We start from the raw sequence: 17,087 nt of genomic DNA on the forward strand, positions 1-17,087 counted from the left end.
TAGACTAGATTTGCCCTTTTCTCTTTTCTCCAGATAATTGGTTCTCCTTGTCGGGAACAGAAAAGCGAAACGAGGGGACACAAAAAAACTCAGTAACACCAGGCAATTCACTGAAGACTCTCAATCCTTAGTTTAAAGATAATGAGAAAACATTTTGACAACATATATATATATATATATATACTTGCTGTTGGGGTGGCGCTTCGCGTAAAACTTGCGAATATACAACATTCTTTGCTGTCCCATTGTCTTTGCATATAAATAGATTGTCAGGTTTACCGACTCTTGAACATGCAACATATAATGGTCCATGGGAAAACAATCTGTATTCAGATCTATACCTCATGATTCTAATGATTGCCCTTGAGCTTTGTTGATGGTGATTGCTAATCGACCATTCCCTGTCCCGGTGTCCCGGTCGTCATTTATATCCCCCTGTTTCCCCCGGTGTCCCCGTTGTAGTTGTGTCCCTGTGTCCCGGTCGTCATTTATATTCCCTGTGTCCCGGTCGTCATTTGTATCCCGGTGTCCCGGTCTGTATATACATTCGTTTTTTAGTTTTGTTTTTCTCCTTTATTTTTTTCCTTTTTTTTTTCTTTTTTAGTTTATTTAGATTTTTAGATTTTTTAGTTTTTTTATTAGTTTTTAGTTTTTTTTTCTTTTTTTTTTGTAGTTTTTACCTTCTTTTTAGTTTTGTTAGTTTTTTTTTTTACTTATGTCCTGGTCGTCATTTATACTCCCTGTGTCCCGGTGCTTTGTTGATTGCTAATCGAACATTCCTTTTGTCCTGGTCGCTTTCTCTTTGAGTGTCGTCATTTATTTTTTTCTTTTTTAGTTCTTTTAGTTTTTACCTTTTTTAGTTTTTTTAGTTTTTTAGATGAAATTTTTTTTTAGTTTTTTCCTTTTTTTCTTTTTAGTTTTTTATTGGTTTTTACCTTTATTTTAGCTTATTTTTCAGTTTTTTCCTTTTTTTTAGTTTTTTTTTATTTTTTATTTTTTTTAGTTTTTTACCTTTTTTAGTTTTTTTTAGTTTTTTACTTTTTTTATTAGTTTTTAGTTTTTTTTGTAGTTTTTGCCTTTTTTTAGTTTTTTCAGTTTTTTTTTTAGTTTTTTATTGGTTTTTACCTTTATTTTAGCTTATTTTTCAGTTTTTTCCTTTTTTTAGTTTTTTTTAGTTTTTAGTTTTTTTAGCTTTTTACCTTTTTTTAGTTTTTTTAGTTTTTTTAGTTTTTTAGCTTTTTTATTTTTTTTATTAGTTTTTAGTTTTTTTTGTAGTTTTTGCCTTTTTTTAGTTTTTTTAGTTTTTTAGCTTTTTTATTAGTTTTTAGTTTTTTTTGTAGTTTTTGCCTTTTTTTAGTTTTTTTCTTTTTAGTTTTTTTGTAGTTTTTACCTTCTTTTTAGTTTTGTTAGTTTTTTTTTTTACTTATGTCCTGGTCGTCATTTATACTCCCTGTGTCCCGGTGCTTTGTTGATTGCTAATCGAACATTCCTTTTGTCCTGGTCGCTTTCTCTTTGAGTGTCGTCATTTATTTTTTTCTTTTTTAGTTCTTTTAGTTTTTACCTTTTTTAGTTTTTTTTAGTTTTTTAGATGAAAATTTTTTTTAGTTTTTTCTTTTTTTCTTTTTAGTTTTTTATTGGTTTTTACCTTTATTTTAGCTTATTTTTCAGTTTTTTCCTTTTTTTTAGTTTTTTTTATTTTTTATTTTTTTTTAGTTTTTTACCTTTTTTTAGTTTTTTTAGTTTTTTTAGTTTTTTAGCTTTTTTACTTTTTTTATTAGTTTTTAGTTTTTTTTGTAGTTTTTGCCTTTTTTTAGTTTTTTCAGTTTTTTTTTTAGTTTTTTATTGGTTTTTACCTTTATTTTAGCTTATTTTTCAGTTTTTTCCTTTTTTTTAGTTTTTTTTAGTTTTTAGTTTTTTTAGTTTTTTACCTTTTTTTAGTTTTTTTAGTTTTTTTAGTTTTTTAGCTTTTTTATTTTTTTTATTAGTTTTTAGTTTTTTTTGTAGTTTTTGCCTTTTTTTAGTTTTTTTAGTTTTTTAGCTTTTTTATTAGTTTTTAGTTTTTTTGTAGTTTTTGCCTTTTTTTAGTTTTTTTTAGTTTTTTAGCTTTTTTATTTTTTTATTAGTTTTTAGTTTTTTTGTAGTTTATGCCTTTTTTTAGTTTTTTCAGTTTTCAGTTTTGTCACCTGATCCAGTTTTTTCAGGTGACGTCACCTGATCCATCCACAGATCCACACACAGACAACTTATTTTTATATATATAGATATATATATATATATATATATATATATATATATATATATATATATATATATATATATATATATATATATATATATATATATATATATATATATATATATATATATATATATATATATATATATATATATATATATATATATATATATATATATATATATATATATATATATATATATATATATATATATATATATATATATATATATATATATATATATATATATATATATATATATATATATATATATATATATATATATATATATATATATATATATATATATATATATATATATATATATATATATATATATATATATATATATATATATATATATATATATATATATATATATATATATATATATATATATATATATATATATATATATATATATATATATATATATATATATATATATATATATATATATATATATGAAGTTCGGTAGAAAAGTAACGACCCATATTTTCTTAACAAAATTTTCATTGAATTCAAACATCAATGTTATCCCATTCAAAGTAATTACTTCGGGCAGCTACACGCTGATGGAGATGTCGTTCCCATTGTTCGTAGCAACACTAGAAGTCTTCAACTGTTATGGTTTTTAGCATGTCTGTTACAGCCTTTTGGATGGCTCCTAAAATCTCGAAATGACGGCCAATTATTTTATTCACTTAAAAAGGCTACCCGAAATTTAATTACCATTTGAATGAACCCTCTTTCGATATTCCAGGACCATTAATAGGGTTCCATCATCCTTGGAAAAACAAGTAAACACGCATCTGTGATCATTATTCTAATTACTTTTGATTTGAAAAAAAAAGGACTGGAAGTCTCAATTTCCGATCTAATGAGCATCCTCCGAAGTTTCTACGACCAGGAGGGGGAGGTTGAAGATGAGAAAGGGGCAGCCCCCTCCTATGTGGAATAATTATACTCATTTCGATGTTTAATGTTACTCTTTGCTTTCATAATAACTGCTTAGAACAGAGATGTTCCTATAAATCAAGATGATTCATCTATCAATTTCTACCGTCACCCCGCCCCTTCTTTAGGACATATTATGTATCATAAGCAATGTAATAGCACTGCCTAAGTAAAGAGCGGTGTGGGAACAATTTATTATTTATTTTTTGTTTTTGCGTTTTTTTTTTGGTTTTAGACAAGAGTACTTCGTATAGAAGGAACTGTAGATACTTCAAAAAGGGTTTATTTGATTGGAAATTGAAATGGCTAGTGCCCTTTCTAATTGTCGAAAATGATTGGGGGGCCTGCCTCCCATACCCATCATTTCCCCATAAACCTCCAATCAAAATTCTGAAAAAAACGATTTTGTTCAGCCTATTTGAAAGGTCCGGAAATTATGTCTTTGAGGATGATTACCACCCCCACCCTCAGTGTAAGGGTTGTAAGTTATGCCCTGGGGCATTATAAGATTCTTATATAAAAGATGGTTGTATAAACTTTGGAGCGGGCTTGTTGGATTGCAAATAAGAAGTTCTAGTGTCCTTTTTAATAGTCAACTTGATTGGAGGGCAGACCCCCCCCCCCTCACACGTGCCTTATTTTCCCCAAATGTATCTGATAGAAATTTTTAGGTAGCCATTTGTTCAAAAATAGTCCATAGGTTACATAACAAGGCCTCTGATGTTGAAACAGCCCCCTGAAGTATGGGGGCAATGGTCGTAAGCTATGCCCCGGGAGCATATAAAGTTCTTATGGAACGAGTGGCCGTATGAACTTTAGAGGAGGCTCATTTAATTGGAAAAGGATAGTTCTAGCTCTTTTTAAAAGTCAAAAGTAACGGAGGGAAACTAGCCCACTCCCTCCCTGGCATCCTCTTTTCCCCAAACGCATCCGGTCGAAATTATGAGATATCCATTTTGTTCACAATAGTCCAAAGAGCATATAACAATGTTTTCAGGGTGAACGCAACCCCCCATAGCCCAGGGGCAAGGGTTGTAAGCTATACCCTTTGGCATATAAGGATCTTATGGAACGTTTGGTCGTATAAACTTTGGATCAGAGGGGACTTGTTTATTGGAAGTTGGAAGTTCTAGTAATTCGTTCATTGTTTACTTATGGTGTATGATATTGAGAAAGGTGTGTATTTTGAAATTTACTTTCCTAAAAGATAGAATGCATTCAGGTGACCCTTTTCCGAGAATATAGATCAGTGTTGAACTAAACCAAAACCCATTATGTGTATCCAGATTGTAAGAAGGGCGTAACTCAGGAATAGCTTAGTATATTAATTGGAACTTTCGGGAAATGATAAGGGAGGTGATCAAAAGGGCAATATTTGCATGCTACCACCACTACCACAATTACCACCACTACTACAACCGCACTACTCCATTTACAATATTGAGGGTAAATTTGAACTAAATCAAAAGAAGTTGTCTGCATTTACATTGCAAAAGATTGTATATCGAGAACTGATTTGGGTATTAAGTTGGAACTTCAAGAGAATGCTTAAAGGGGACGATCATCTGGCCTAAAGGCAAGATATACACACTACCACTAATGCTACTCTCATTGCTATATTTAATACTGCTAGCATTACTACTAATACTTCAACCACTATGTCTATTGCAATGACTTGTAAGGCAACGAGCATTGAGATGAAAATTTCAAATAGTGTATGAATGTACAGGCTATCAAAGGGACATATCAGCAATGTCATAGCAATGGCTAATTGTATTAAGTTGAAACTTCTAGGACTTGATGAGAGGAACGTTCTGCTGACCAAAAGACAATATGTTAATAGTACTGCTGCTAGTAGTACTACCGCTATTCAATGCTATTACTAGTAATATCAATTTTACTACTGTGGCTACTATTAAAACTATGCCTAAGTGCATGAAGGTGAAATTTTCATGGAACTTCGAGGGGAGAAGGTGAACTGAATTTCAACACGTTTTGGGGGGATGCTGAACTAACCAAAGGACATAATTTCATCTTAATGCTACCGCTTCTACTCATAGAAATACTACTACTACTACTATTATTACTACTTCTATTATTACTACTGCCATTAAAGCTAAATCTACTGTTCCTACTACTACTACTGCTGCTTTTAAAACTAAGGGTATTAAGGCAAAAATTTGGAAAGGATTGAAACTTTATGAAACATAATCGAAACGCGCTATGACTACAACGGTTGTCAAGATGACGTATCAGAAATGCTTCTGGAACGGATGATGGCATTAAGGTGAAACTTTCAGCGTGTGTTAAAAGGGAAGTTAAAGAAACCAAAGTAATATGTGGTATTCACATACTGCTACTATTGCTGCTTCACAAGCTAAGAGTTTTAAGTTGAAGCTTAAGGAATATTTTGGCTGATGTTGAACCAAATAATAAAAAAAAAACAACGAGAATATGGATTTGCAAAAAGGTGACAAAGCAATATCGTAAGAACGGCTTACATTATTAAGTTAGGCATTTAATCGTAAGTTATGGTGGATTTTGAACTAGCCAGAAAGCACTATGTGTACTCCCACTCTATGTGTACTCTGGCACTAGCCAGAAGGCACATAATTTGCACTTTACTAAAAAAAAGTGCATTTTAAATGTTTACACTTTTTTTTTACCTAAAAAATAAAAAAAATTCAAAACTTTAAGGAATAAATATCAGTATATGTATATTAAAAAATATGTATGTTTTTTTTTCAGTAAAGTGAAAACTATTTTCTGGTCTTTAGAAAGCATGTGGCCTGTCAACCCTGCTCACGTTAAATTTTGCTTGTTTTGAGTTTGACTTTGTTATTTATTGTAATTTCTGTTCATTTTTGGTTTTATTTATTTGTTGATGGTGACTTGTGGTAGTTTTGCGCTCGGAAGATTATTTGAATTTATTTCTTCTCATTTTTGGCTTAATGGAGTTCTTTAATTTCTTTGAAAAACTTGTTTCGTGGAAAAAGTTTTTTTTTAAATATATCTGGGAACTCAGTGCCTAAGTTTCAATTTAATGCCATCAGCCGTTCCCTAGATATTGCCGATGCGCTCTTTTGACAACTAGCATGCATATAGTATTTTTTGATTGTGTTTAAGAATCTTCTACAAAGCTGCGGAGTGTTATGTGATCCCCGATGGGACAGTTATTTGACCTTTAGACTAATTTGAGCAAGATAGCTATTTCATATTTTAATCGAATGTTTTTTTAGAGAAGCCAGCTAAATAAGGCATGGGAGGGAAACTGACGGCCTTTCAGCCACTTTATAACATCCCCTCCAACAGGTCCTGAAAGTTTTATCTTAATGTCTTCAACCGTTCTTAAGATTTCTCCCCCCTTTTTTTCTAATGATAAATCCTACATATGAATCAAGGATAAATTGCATAATTTACAATACTTGCCCCTGGGCTGTGGGGACATGGCACCCTTGGAGGGTGCCATGTAAATTTTTTTTGTAAAATGATAAAATGACAATAACAAATTTTTGACCATTTTTAGGGAGAGGGGCCACATAAAAAAGGCAAGGAGAGGGTGCTTGTTTTTCTTCAATCTTTTTTTATCCCCTTTCAACATACACTGAAAGTTTCAACCTAGTACCATCAGCCGTTGCTTAGATATTGTTGATATTCGCTTATCACTACCAACAAGGACAAAGTGCTTTGAACGTGTTTGGCATCCCTCTCAATATTTCCTTAAAACTTCCCCTTAGAAGTCTAAGCTTTTTTTGGAGATCTAGGATCAAACCTGTCCTCATTTATTAATTAAAAACACCTAATAAGTTAACAATGAGAAACTCGCATAACTTGCAGCTCTTGCAACTGGCTGTAGGCTGTGAACAGTTGATTCGAACTTTCAGTTTCCTTTCTATTGACCATCCTTTAATTTTATGCGGGGAGGGAATTTTCCTTGGGTATAGAATTTTTCGTGGGAAGGAATTTTCCGGGGCAAATTCCGTGGAGGTATTTTAAGGGGAAACGCATAGCGCCGTGATAAGCAAGTCAATTCTCACTAGGACACCTTCATCCTCCAATATCCAATCGAAGTTTCGCTTGAAAATAATAGGGAAAATGCTTAAAACGCAAAAATTCCAAATATTACACTGCAAAAAACTGTCCAAAGTGGAATTTTCTTTATGCAAAAAAAAGCTGATTCCCCCTCCCCAACTGTGAAGCAGTTGAACAATGATTTGGTCATATTTTAAGCAGATGAAAAACTGAGAAGTTGGTCAGAGTAAGTAGCTTACAGCTCCATAATATTTCAGGCAAAACATCTTTTGGAAGGTGTGTCAGTGGTAGCAAAACGAAAATTTGAACTGTAGATTATCTTAATATTTACTGTTAAACGAAACTGCTTTTAAAGAAAAGGTAAATACCCAACGAGTGAAGAGGTGGCATTTTGAGATTAGATAATTTAGTTACCTATTTCAAATCTCCCATCGGTAATTTTAACTGTTTTCAAAAATTTCAAAAATTATTGGAATTCTCAAGAAAGAATGAAGGAAGGGTCTTTGAACAGTGTGTTGGGGTTCTCATTGGACAGGGATCACATTTGGAGCTATAATGTTCTGAATAGTCCCAAAACTAACATTTGAAATATTGCTATAGCGTTAAGAAGTAGACATGTAAGATTTCAAGGTGATAGAATTGAATGGGTTTTAGTCAAGTGACAAAGAATCGAAAGAAAAACTATGATGTATAAAACTTGCTACAAATAACTGCAGCTACACCAGGGGCGTAATTTGCTGTGGGGCAGGGAGTAACCGTCTCTTCCAGACCTTAATTCCCCCCAGACCCCATTTTGCCGGCCCCCAGCTGAACTTTAGTTTCTTCAAAAATCTTGTCAAAACTAAGATAAGCCCGCTTAGTTCAAGCATCAACAGAAACGGATCAGTTTTATTCTGGTTTATAACAGATTTTATTATATTTCTTATTATTTTCATATTTTTATTATAACAGATCTATGGCATTTTGAGTTTAGATAATTTAGTTACTTATTTCAAATCTCACCTCGGTAATTTTCACTGTATTTTTAGCTCTGTATTTTCTTCTTAGCTAAGGCGACATGTATAAAGCTTTGAAACTTCATCCAAAATGTTATTGCAAACCTTCGTAGAGCAAGGTTCTTTTCGATGATCCCAGGAGAGTTGGACTAGTTAAATATCTTGTTCTTCTTAGAATTGGATTGGTTGGTTTATTGGCAGTACATGAGTTAACTTGTGCTCGTTTTAAGTTTAAACTTGCTCTTTGTTCCTGGTGGAAAACCTTTTTAATTTATCCTGATTTGAGAAGGAGCTTGTTCGATAATTCTCTCATTGTCTTACTTTCAATATGTTTCAGTTCTTATTTATGGTATCAAATTGTTTCACTGTCTTCCTTGCATTGAAAATAATTTTTCTTACCTCCTCTAAAGCTTTTTCATTTTTTTTTTTATCTCCTCACACGATTGAGTTTGTCATGGCACTTGATTCTTAGGTTCTAACCTGTTACCCGAAAAAAAAATTATTCAATTTGTAAGGTTATGTCTTCTTAGGAAACTAAATTGCGTTATATTATTCTTTCTCTTTTAAATATGTTTGTGGCGTGTTAACTAAAATATTAAGTTATTCTTTCGTTGTTTTGTTTTTTCAGTAGCTGATTCTAAATTATTACTTCGATTTAGAAGGTTTGGTGATTGATAAATGAATAACATATTCGTCAGTTTTCATCTTTTTCGTAAAATCTAATAGGCGAATGTTTGGTTAATTCGGTGATGGCACCACCTTCACATTCTATACTAGGCAGGTTTTCAAACAGTTTGTGGTAACGAACTGTAGTAAGGAGCGACCCGGCTCAATAGTAACCAAAACTCAAAAAAAAAATTTGGTACAAATAGCCACATCAAAAGAATCGAATTTCAATGCTGATTTTAAATATACAAGTTTCATCAAGTTTACTCTTACCCATCAAAAGTTACGAGCCTGAGAAAATTTGCGTTATTTTAGAAAATAGGGGGAAACATCCCCTAAAAGTCATGGAATCTTAACGAAAATCACACCATCAGATTCAGCGTATCGGAGAACCCTACTGTAAAAGTTTCAAGCTCCTATCTATCTACAAAAATGTGGAATTTATATTTTTGGCCAGAAGGCAGATCACGGATGCGTGTTTATTTGTTTGTTTGTTTTTTTGTTGTTTTTTTTTGTTTTTTTTTCCCAGGGGTAATCTTATCGACCCAGTCGTCCTAGAATGTTGCGAGAGGGCTCATTCTAACGGAAATGAAAAGTTCTAGTGCCCTTTTTAAGTGACCAAAAAAACTGGAGGGCACCTAGGCCCCCTCCCACGCTAATTATTTTCCCAAAGTCAACGGATCAAAATTCTGAGATAGCCATTTTATTCAGCGTAGTCGAAAAACCTTATAACTATGTCTTTGGGGACGACTTACTCCCCCAAAGATTTTTACTGCTTTAAAATGTAGATTTTTACTGTTTTAAAATGTAGAGTTAAGAGAAAGAGTCAAACTTTAGCGTAAAGAGCAGAGCGTTGAGAAGGAAAAGCCCCTTTCATATACGGAGTAATTTCTGTTCGTTTTAAGTTTTAATGTCGCTCCTTACTTTCATTTAAAAAAACTTGTTTTTATTTAATTTTTAATATTATCAAATTGAGAAGAGGTTTTGTTTATTTTAATTCAGTTTCGTTGCTCAAAGCAACTGACGAAACAGCTAATCAACTGACTTAGAGACCTGGTTGGCATCGTTTGTTAAATACGAAGCTGCCGCATTTGCTATTCATTTATCAATGGTCTCACAACTGAGAGAGGAAGAAGGTTCTAAAATCGCTTTTGCTTTTAGGAAATTATTGGAGGGATGCTAGATTTGGATCACAGCATTTGGAGAAAGCCTAAGAGAGAAGACTTCGAGCTCCAAATGGCAAGAATTAACGAGTTCAAAGAGAAATGGAAGAAATATGATTTTAGTACAAAGACTGAATGATTTTTAGCCTTTATTTTTTTCATAATATTAAATTTTTTTAACAAGATCAAACAGTTCATGGCAACAAGTTATAAGTAAGGAGTGATCCAGGCTAATAGTAACCGAACCCCTAAAAAGAAAACTTTAAAATATATAAAGTTCATTAAGCTACACATCAAAAGTTACGAGCCTGATAAAGTTTGGCTTTTTTTTATAAATGGCGAAAACACTCGCAAGGGTGAAGATGATTCTACTTAAAATTACATTATACGATCTATTACATTATAAATGTGGAATTTTGGGTTTTTTGAGAATGAAGATCACGGATCTATGTTTATTGTTGTGTGTTTTTTTTTTCTAAGGCTATTGAACCCAGCCGAAGGTCCCGTTAAGTCAGAGGACGGCTTGTTCGAATGGAAACTAAAAGACCTAGTGTCCTGTTAAAGTAGCCAAAAAGATTTTGCCACAGCAAAGTGGCGTTTTCCGCTATTTTTTTGGCATTGAACTACAGCTTGACTCAGATTGACAAAAATTGCTATCGATTAAAAATTCTGAGGTAGCCAATCGATTTAGAATTATTCAAAAACAGTATATTCAGTATCCCAATTTCAGAAATAGCAATGCCGCAGGTTAGCGCATTCGTTCTTAAAGAGTCAACTAGTCCATATGAAATAACAGGTTATATATATTAATACTTATTTTAAGCTTCATTTCGCCAAGTTTAATTATTTGATAGTTGATAAAATTATGCACAGCAATGCATTCTTCCGCATCAGCTATTCCGAAGATGGCCGGTGGATAATAGCGTAGGTGGAGAGAGGGCTACGTGATGTTTCAAAAAGTGTCCTTTTATACCCAAAGTTTCTAACTTTCTCGAAGCATTAGGGTAAATGTAGAAGAGGATCTAGAAGGGAGGAGATATAAATTAATATCCTACTCTTTCAGTTGAGCCTGAATATAGCAGCTCTGAGGTGAAACCTCCTTTCTTACTTTATAAAAATGTTTTCTTTATAACACAAAATATTACTTTCATAAACTTTCATAAACAGTGGCACAAAAGGCGGTGGGATATCTTGAGAGTCGCCAGGGTATTCCCCAAGAGGGGAAGGAAAGTATTATCAGGATTTTTTTGCAATTGGAGTAAGAATATTGGGTTTTAAGTTTACTTTTATGTCTTAAATAGTTATGTGTCGATGAACTGTAAGTAAGAAGTGACTCATGTTTACAGTAACCTGAAGTTTAGAAGAGCTTTGACAGTAATATATTTATTAAAAGAATCTACTTTTTATCGTAGGTCGAAAAGCATAATCTCTTTCAAATTTATAGCTTCCCATTAAAAGTTACAAGTCTGAGAAAATTTGGTGCATTTACGAAGAGAAGAGAAACATTTTTGTTTGCTCTCATTTGCGAATTGAAGGTAGTTTCAAATTAATCGAAGCTTTTCTTCTGTCATTCATTTTTTTTCAAATGGTTCGATCGCTTTAGTCACCTGCGCTACATAAAATATATTAAGTGACAGAGAAATTGTGTTGATCCTAAGGAAAATTTTCAAACTAATGTAGGAAGCTTCCAGTAGATCTGTAAGTATTAATTATATTCGATTTAACAGTAATCAGTGGGGGGCTATGATGTTGGGTAACGAGAAGATTGATCAAGTGGAATAAGTAATTCTCAGAAACGACTATGGATATAAAGTTATTAACTTCGAAGGTTCCAAATTTTGGAACATGTGCTTATAATTTTTTTCCTGCAATATCCAGCGGCCTATAAATGAAACTGATACTTTTCATACAATTCAAAGTAGCACGATGTAACACAGTAACTTTCTGATCGACAAATGTTTAGGGTAAGTGAGATTTATCTAGCATACCCTATCCTCATTTTTTCAAAAATCTTTTCTTCTAGTTTGGGGTGCAATTTGTTGGAGTGAGAGTGGAATTGTGGAGAGTAATTATATTTTTAAGTACTTCAGGCTATTGTCTTAAGGAATATAGTGCCCTTATGCTATTGCTTACGTAGTTTCCTGACAAAATTTGCGGATACTTGATTTTGTTCCCATTCAGGAACGCTGGTCTCTGATCGTGGCGAAACGAGGTTAGGAACATCTTTTCTTGGATATTAGGTTGCTATAAGAGCTCGGAGTTCTACAAAACTTAGACAACGGAACCGTCCCAGATAGTACACTGTTTCCTAATGCTCAATAATAGAAGAAATTAACAATATTGCCATTTACTCATTTTATTCCAGGTAATTCATAGAAGTAGCAGATTATCATGACAAACAATTTGAGCAATATTTGGCATTATTTAAGCCTATCTGATCTGTGATGCCATCACGCCCTATCCAATGTCAGACGTAATTTGTTTGTACAATCAGGATATTAGCCTACTTATTATAAGGAAAAAGAAGATAATAAGGCAAACACTGATATATTTGGTTTGGAAGAAAGTAAAATTGAAAGCAGATCTTTAGGGACTTTTCAGGCCCATAGAAGTAAAATCGGTAGAGAAAAAATGCAAAATTTTTGTAGGTATCATATTTTACTGCCTATTCAAAGCATTATTTGACATCGTATGATATTTATTAAAACAAAAAACCTGTACGGGCCATAATTAATGCACAAACATATCAATACAAAGATTATAAATAAAGACACGCCCTTAAATCCAAGTTATATTATAAATAAAATACAAAAATTGGTCCAATGCATCATATCTGTACGCACAAACTTTCTCATCTTCTTAGTTCCAATAAAACTTCTATCTCTGAATGTAATATCCAGCCATTCCAACCTTGTATGCCACCCCTTAAACCATTTAATTTCTTACAAAAGCCCGAAATTGAACTTCTAGGTTCCTGGTCGCCGAACAGAGATCCATTTACTGTGTTACCACAGGTCAGAGTCAACTCGGCCAGGTACTATTTATTTCAAGTTGTTCAGAACCCATTGACCCAAGAACTTTCAGATATAGAAATTAAACTAATGAAGAAAAAAATTGATACTATTTTTGGGGGCTAGTGCCTCCCCCCTCCCATTACCTTTTATTTTTATCAGAGGGTCCCCGTCTGCAGGTGTTTGCAGGTCCCAACTTGCAGGTGTCTTTCAATTCCTTGGGAGAAAAAGTTTTGTGTCGTTTCCCAGGGGGAACCAATTTTTTCCTCCTGAATTGGAGTCACCTTGACACAAGAAGCTAACGGTATAAATTATGAACGAGTCAGAAAAAGAAGTATTTGACACTTTCTTGACCCTTTTTATGGGGGGACTACACCTAAGCTATCTTTTTACTCTAGGTGTCCCTTGGTTCAAAGAATTACCGGCTGTAAAGTTTCAAATAGTAAGCAATCATGGGAAATAAGTTGATTGACCCATTTTAGGCGCCTTAGACACTTTTTTCTTTGCCAACTATATGTTTAGTTACCCTTAGGAAATGCAAAGATTCTTATAGGTTTCAGGCCAATCGGGAAAAAATTGGACAATTTTTGAGCCCCTTCCCTAGAAATTTAACCTGTTGTAGTACAGTAGATTGATGCTGTGCTTGGCAATACGGGGCCCAGGGTTCGATCCCCGCTGCAGTAAGGTTGGACGACAAGCTTGCTGCTTGTCCCAGTAACTGCAACGTCGATTCGGTGCCCTGTACACTAGCAATGCCTCTCGAAGGTTTTCCTCATTTTATACTTATCCCTAGAAGGTCAGGGCCCAATTATAGTCAAAGTTATGGTAATTATTGGGACCAGATTGTCAGGGAAACTATGACTTTTTCTTTCAAATTAGCTTTTTTCTTTTCAGGGGAAATTATCTTTACAGTTTTTATTTGCTGTTGGGGGAACTCATGGCAGACGCACTTGACGGTGTAAGTTTCAAGCCAATCAAAAACAGGTTTTGGAATCCATATCTGGTGGGCCAATTCCCCAAAAAATTAAATTGTTTTTGTAGTTCTTGATTTAGGGATATACTGTTCTAGTTTTCAAGTCATTTAGAAAAAAAAAACGCCTTTTGTCTTCTTTTATCCCTTTGTGAGACCCTGTTTTAAGGGAAATAAATACATTTTTTCTAGTTTCCCGTCTGTATTTTGGTTCCCTTTGCCCAAGGGCCTAAGGTAACAAGGACATCAAAATAAATACACTACCTGCCCATCAAAAACAGGTTTTGAAATCCATATATGGTGGACCAATTCCCCAAAAAATTAAATTGTTTTTATAGCTCTTGGTTTCGGGACAAACTGTTCTAGTTTTCAAGTCATTTAGAAAAAAAACGCTTTTAGTCTTCTTTCATCCCTTTGTGAGACCCTGTTTCAAGGGGAATAAGTATGTTTTTTCTAGTTTCCCGTCTGTATTTTGGTTCCCTTTGCCCAAGGGCCTAAGGTACCAAGGACATCAAAATAAATACACTACCTGCCCCTTATATCCATCATATCTTGAAACTGCAGATTTCTTAGATTTTCCTTTTGGTCATTTCAAAGTTATGAAGTTGTTAGTGTAGCATCATATTTTCGTCAGTGTTGCCTTGTTAAACATTGTAAACGAATAAGCAAAACTAAATAGTTGAACTTGACAAAGCTTTTTGTCTGGTAAAATTAAAGCACTAAAAATCAGTTTGATCACGAAGATAACCATACCTTCAAAGGAAAAGTATACCCTCTTAAGCTATTTGTTGCCATATTTTTCTTAGGTTTTACTGATTACTCTCCTGTATATCTATTTTTTTTTCTTTTTTTGATAGTTTGGCACTCGCTACAATCAAAAGCTACAAAACTTCCAACGGAGGTCATTTTATTAAAAATCGAATTCACGGTGTTTCCTATTTTCTACTGTATATATAGATGTGTTAAGTATTCTCTGATTAATTCCATCCGTCATATTTCATTTACACAATCTTTGATACTTTAAGGATCTTAGTTTTAAGTCAACAAGAAATAAAATAAAGAACGCAGGCCCATTTTCAGGGGCCTACGTTCCGAACAATATAGGCTCTTCTTGGCTATCGGGATCTGCGGCTTTAATTTTTATACTTATAACTAAAGTTTTTCGGCTCATTTCTGGCTCCCTAGCATCTTCCGTCTTCCCATCAAAGATCATATTTGTCCAGAGAACGTTTCCAGGAACTGTTAAACCAATAGGACATCAAGACTACTCTCTCTCCTTATTTCAGATTATTTAACATATTCTCTTATTTATTATCCCTTATTTAAAATACTCTTCTTATTTCAGTGACCCGACTCAATAGTAACCAAAACTCTAAAAACGGTATTTTGATACCCATAGTTACATCAAAAGAATCGTATTTTTATATTGATTTTAAATATATAAATTTCATCAAGTTTGGTTTTAACCATCAAAAGTTGAGAGCCTTAGAAAATTTGCCTTAATTTAGAAAATAGGGAGAAACACCCCCAGGAAAGTCATAGAATTCTAATGAAAATCGCACCGTGAAATTCAGCGTATCAAGAGAACCCTACTGTAGAAGTTCCATGTTTCTATATTCAAAAATGTGGATTTTTTTTTGCCAGAAGACAGATCACGGATGCGTGTTTATTTGTTTTTTTCCCCAGGAGTGATCGTATCGACCAATTGGTCCTAGAATATCGTGAGAGGGCTCATTATAACGGATATTAAACATTTTAGTGCCCTTTTTAAGTAACCCAAAAGATTGAAGGGCACCTAGGCCCCTCCCACGCTAATTTGTTTCCCTACGTCACCGGATCAAATTTCTGAGATAACAATTTCGTTCAGCATTGTCGAAAAATCCATTGACTATGTCTTTGGCGCGACTTAATCTCCCACAGTCCCTGGGGGAGGGGCTTCAAGGTAAAAAATTTGACCATTGTTTAGATATAGTTTTGATTATTGGGAAGTGTAGAGACGTTTTCAGGGTGAATTTTTCGCGTTGGGCGTGGTTGGGGTTTCGGGAGTAGCGGATTGCTTGGGAGGACCTTTCAATGGAGGAATTTATAATGAGGGAGGAGAACTTCCATGAAGTGGGTGAAGGATTTTCTAGCATTATTTTAAAAAAAAAATGAGAAGAAAAAAAGTTTTTCAACTTAAAACGAACATAAATAGTTAGGTATATAAGGGGGTTCGTCTCCTCCTCAATTTTAGTTTTCACTAAAATTTTAGTTTCGTCTCCTACCTCAATATGTAGTTTTCTTAATTCTGGGAAGGATTTAACCCGGGGAGATTTAGTTAGTGGGGTGTACAAAATTCCTTGTTCCTGTGGAAAGTTTTATATTGGTAGAACTCACCAACATTTTACTGAAAGATTTATTGAGCATTGCAACTCAATAGAAAAAACCCTACAACTAAGAAAGCCTCCGGAAACTTTTGTTTCGGCTCTAGCTGAACATACATTCTTTTATCCCGAACATTTTATACAATTTGATGAGGCTACAGCTATTTCTAATGATAGAGGTTTTTCTCAGTGGGCGAGGGAGGCTATAGAAATTAAAAAACATATATTTGCTAATATTTCAATAAATAGAGACACGGGGAATTTAAATATTGACCCAATTTATGATATTCTTTTGAAAAAAGAACCAATAGTCGATGGGGGGATTAAAATTTTATACAATCACCTGGGGACAAGATTACCCACTAGACCAAAAAGAGTTGCTTCAATGTTAGCTTACAAGAGGATTATTTCGCAACAGAATAATTAACTAAGTTTCAATTTTCATAATTTTTCCTCAGTTGCTCTTTGATTCCCATTCAAGTAACTCAAATAGCTGCTTTTCTTTACGTGGATAAGTAGCGACAATTGTATTTATTATTATTGGTGGTGATTTTTATTTGTTTTTAGATTAGTGTTCTTTTAATTTTCTATCTTGTGCTTACAGGCGAAATATCCGCGATTTCTTAGTCTTTCAATTCTACTGGCCGTCGTCTCGTTTGAAGTGTTCTTTTTGTAGAGTTTTATCTCTCTTGG

At 33.4% G+C, this 17,087-nt stretch overlaps 1 protein-coding gene across 1 annotated transcript in view; it reads left to right on the plus strand.

Moving 5' to 3' along the window:
* The window catches only part of LOC136025270 (CWF19-like protein 2), a 31,741-nt gene extending 21,501 nt beyond the window's left edge, over positions 1 to 10,240 (plus strand). Inside the window, exon 3 of the mRNA XM_065701131.1 lies at positions 10,049 to 10,240. Coding sequence (XP_065557203.1) covers positions 10,049 to 10,189 — 141 coding nt within the window. The 3' untranslated portion in view covers positions 10,190 to 10,240. The remainder of the gene's footprint in view (positions 1 to 10,048) is intronic.
* Positions 10,241 to 17,087: the final 6,847 nt, after the last annotated feature.

The sequence above is a fragment of the Artemia franciscana genome, chromosome 3 (genome assembly GCF_032884065.1).
Source record: "Artemia franciscana chromosome 3, ASM3288406v1, whole genome shotgun sequence".
Taxonomy (NCBI): Eukaryota; Metazoa; Arthropoda; class Branchiopoda; order Anostraca; family Artemiidae; genus Artemia; species Artemia franciscana.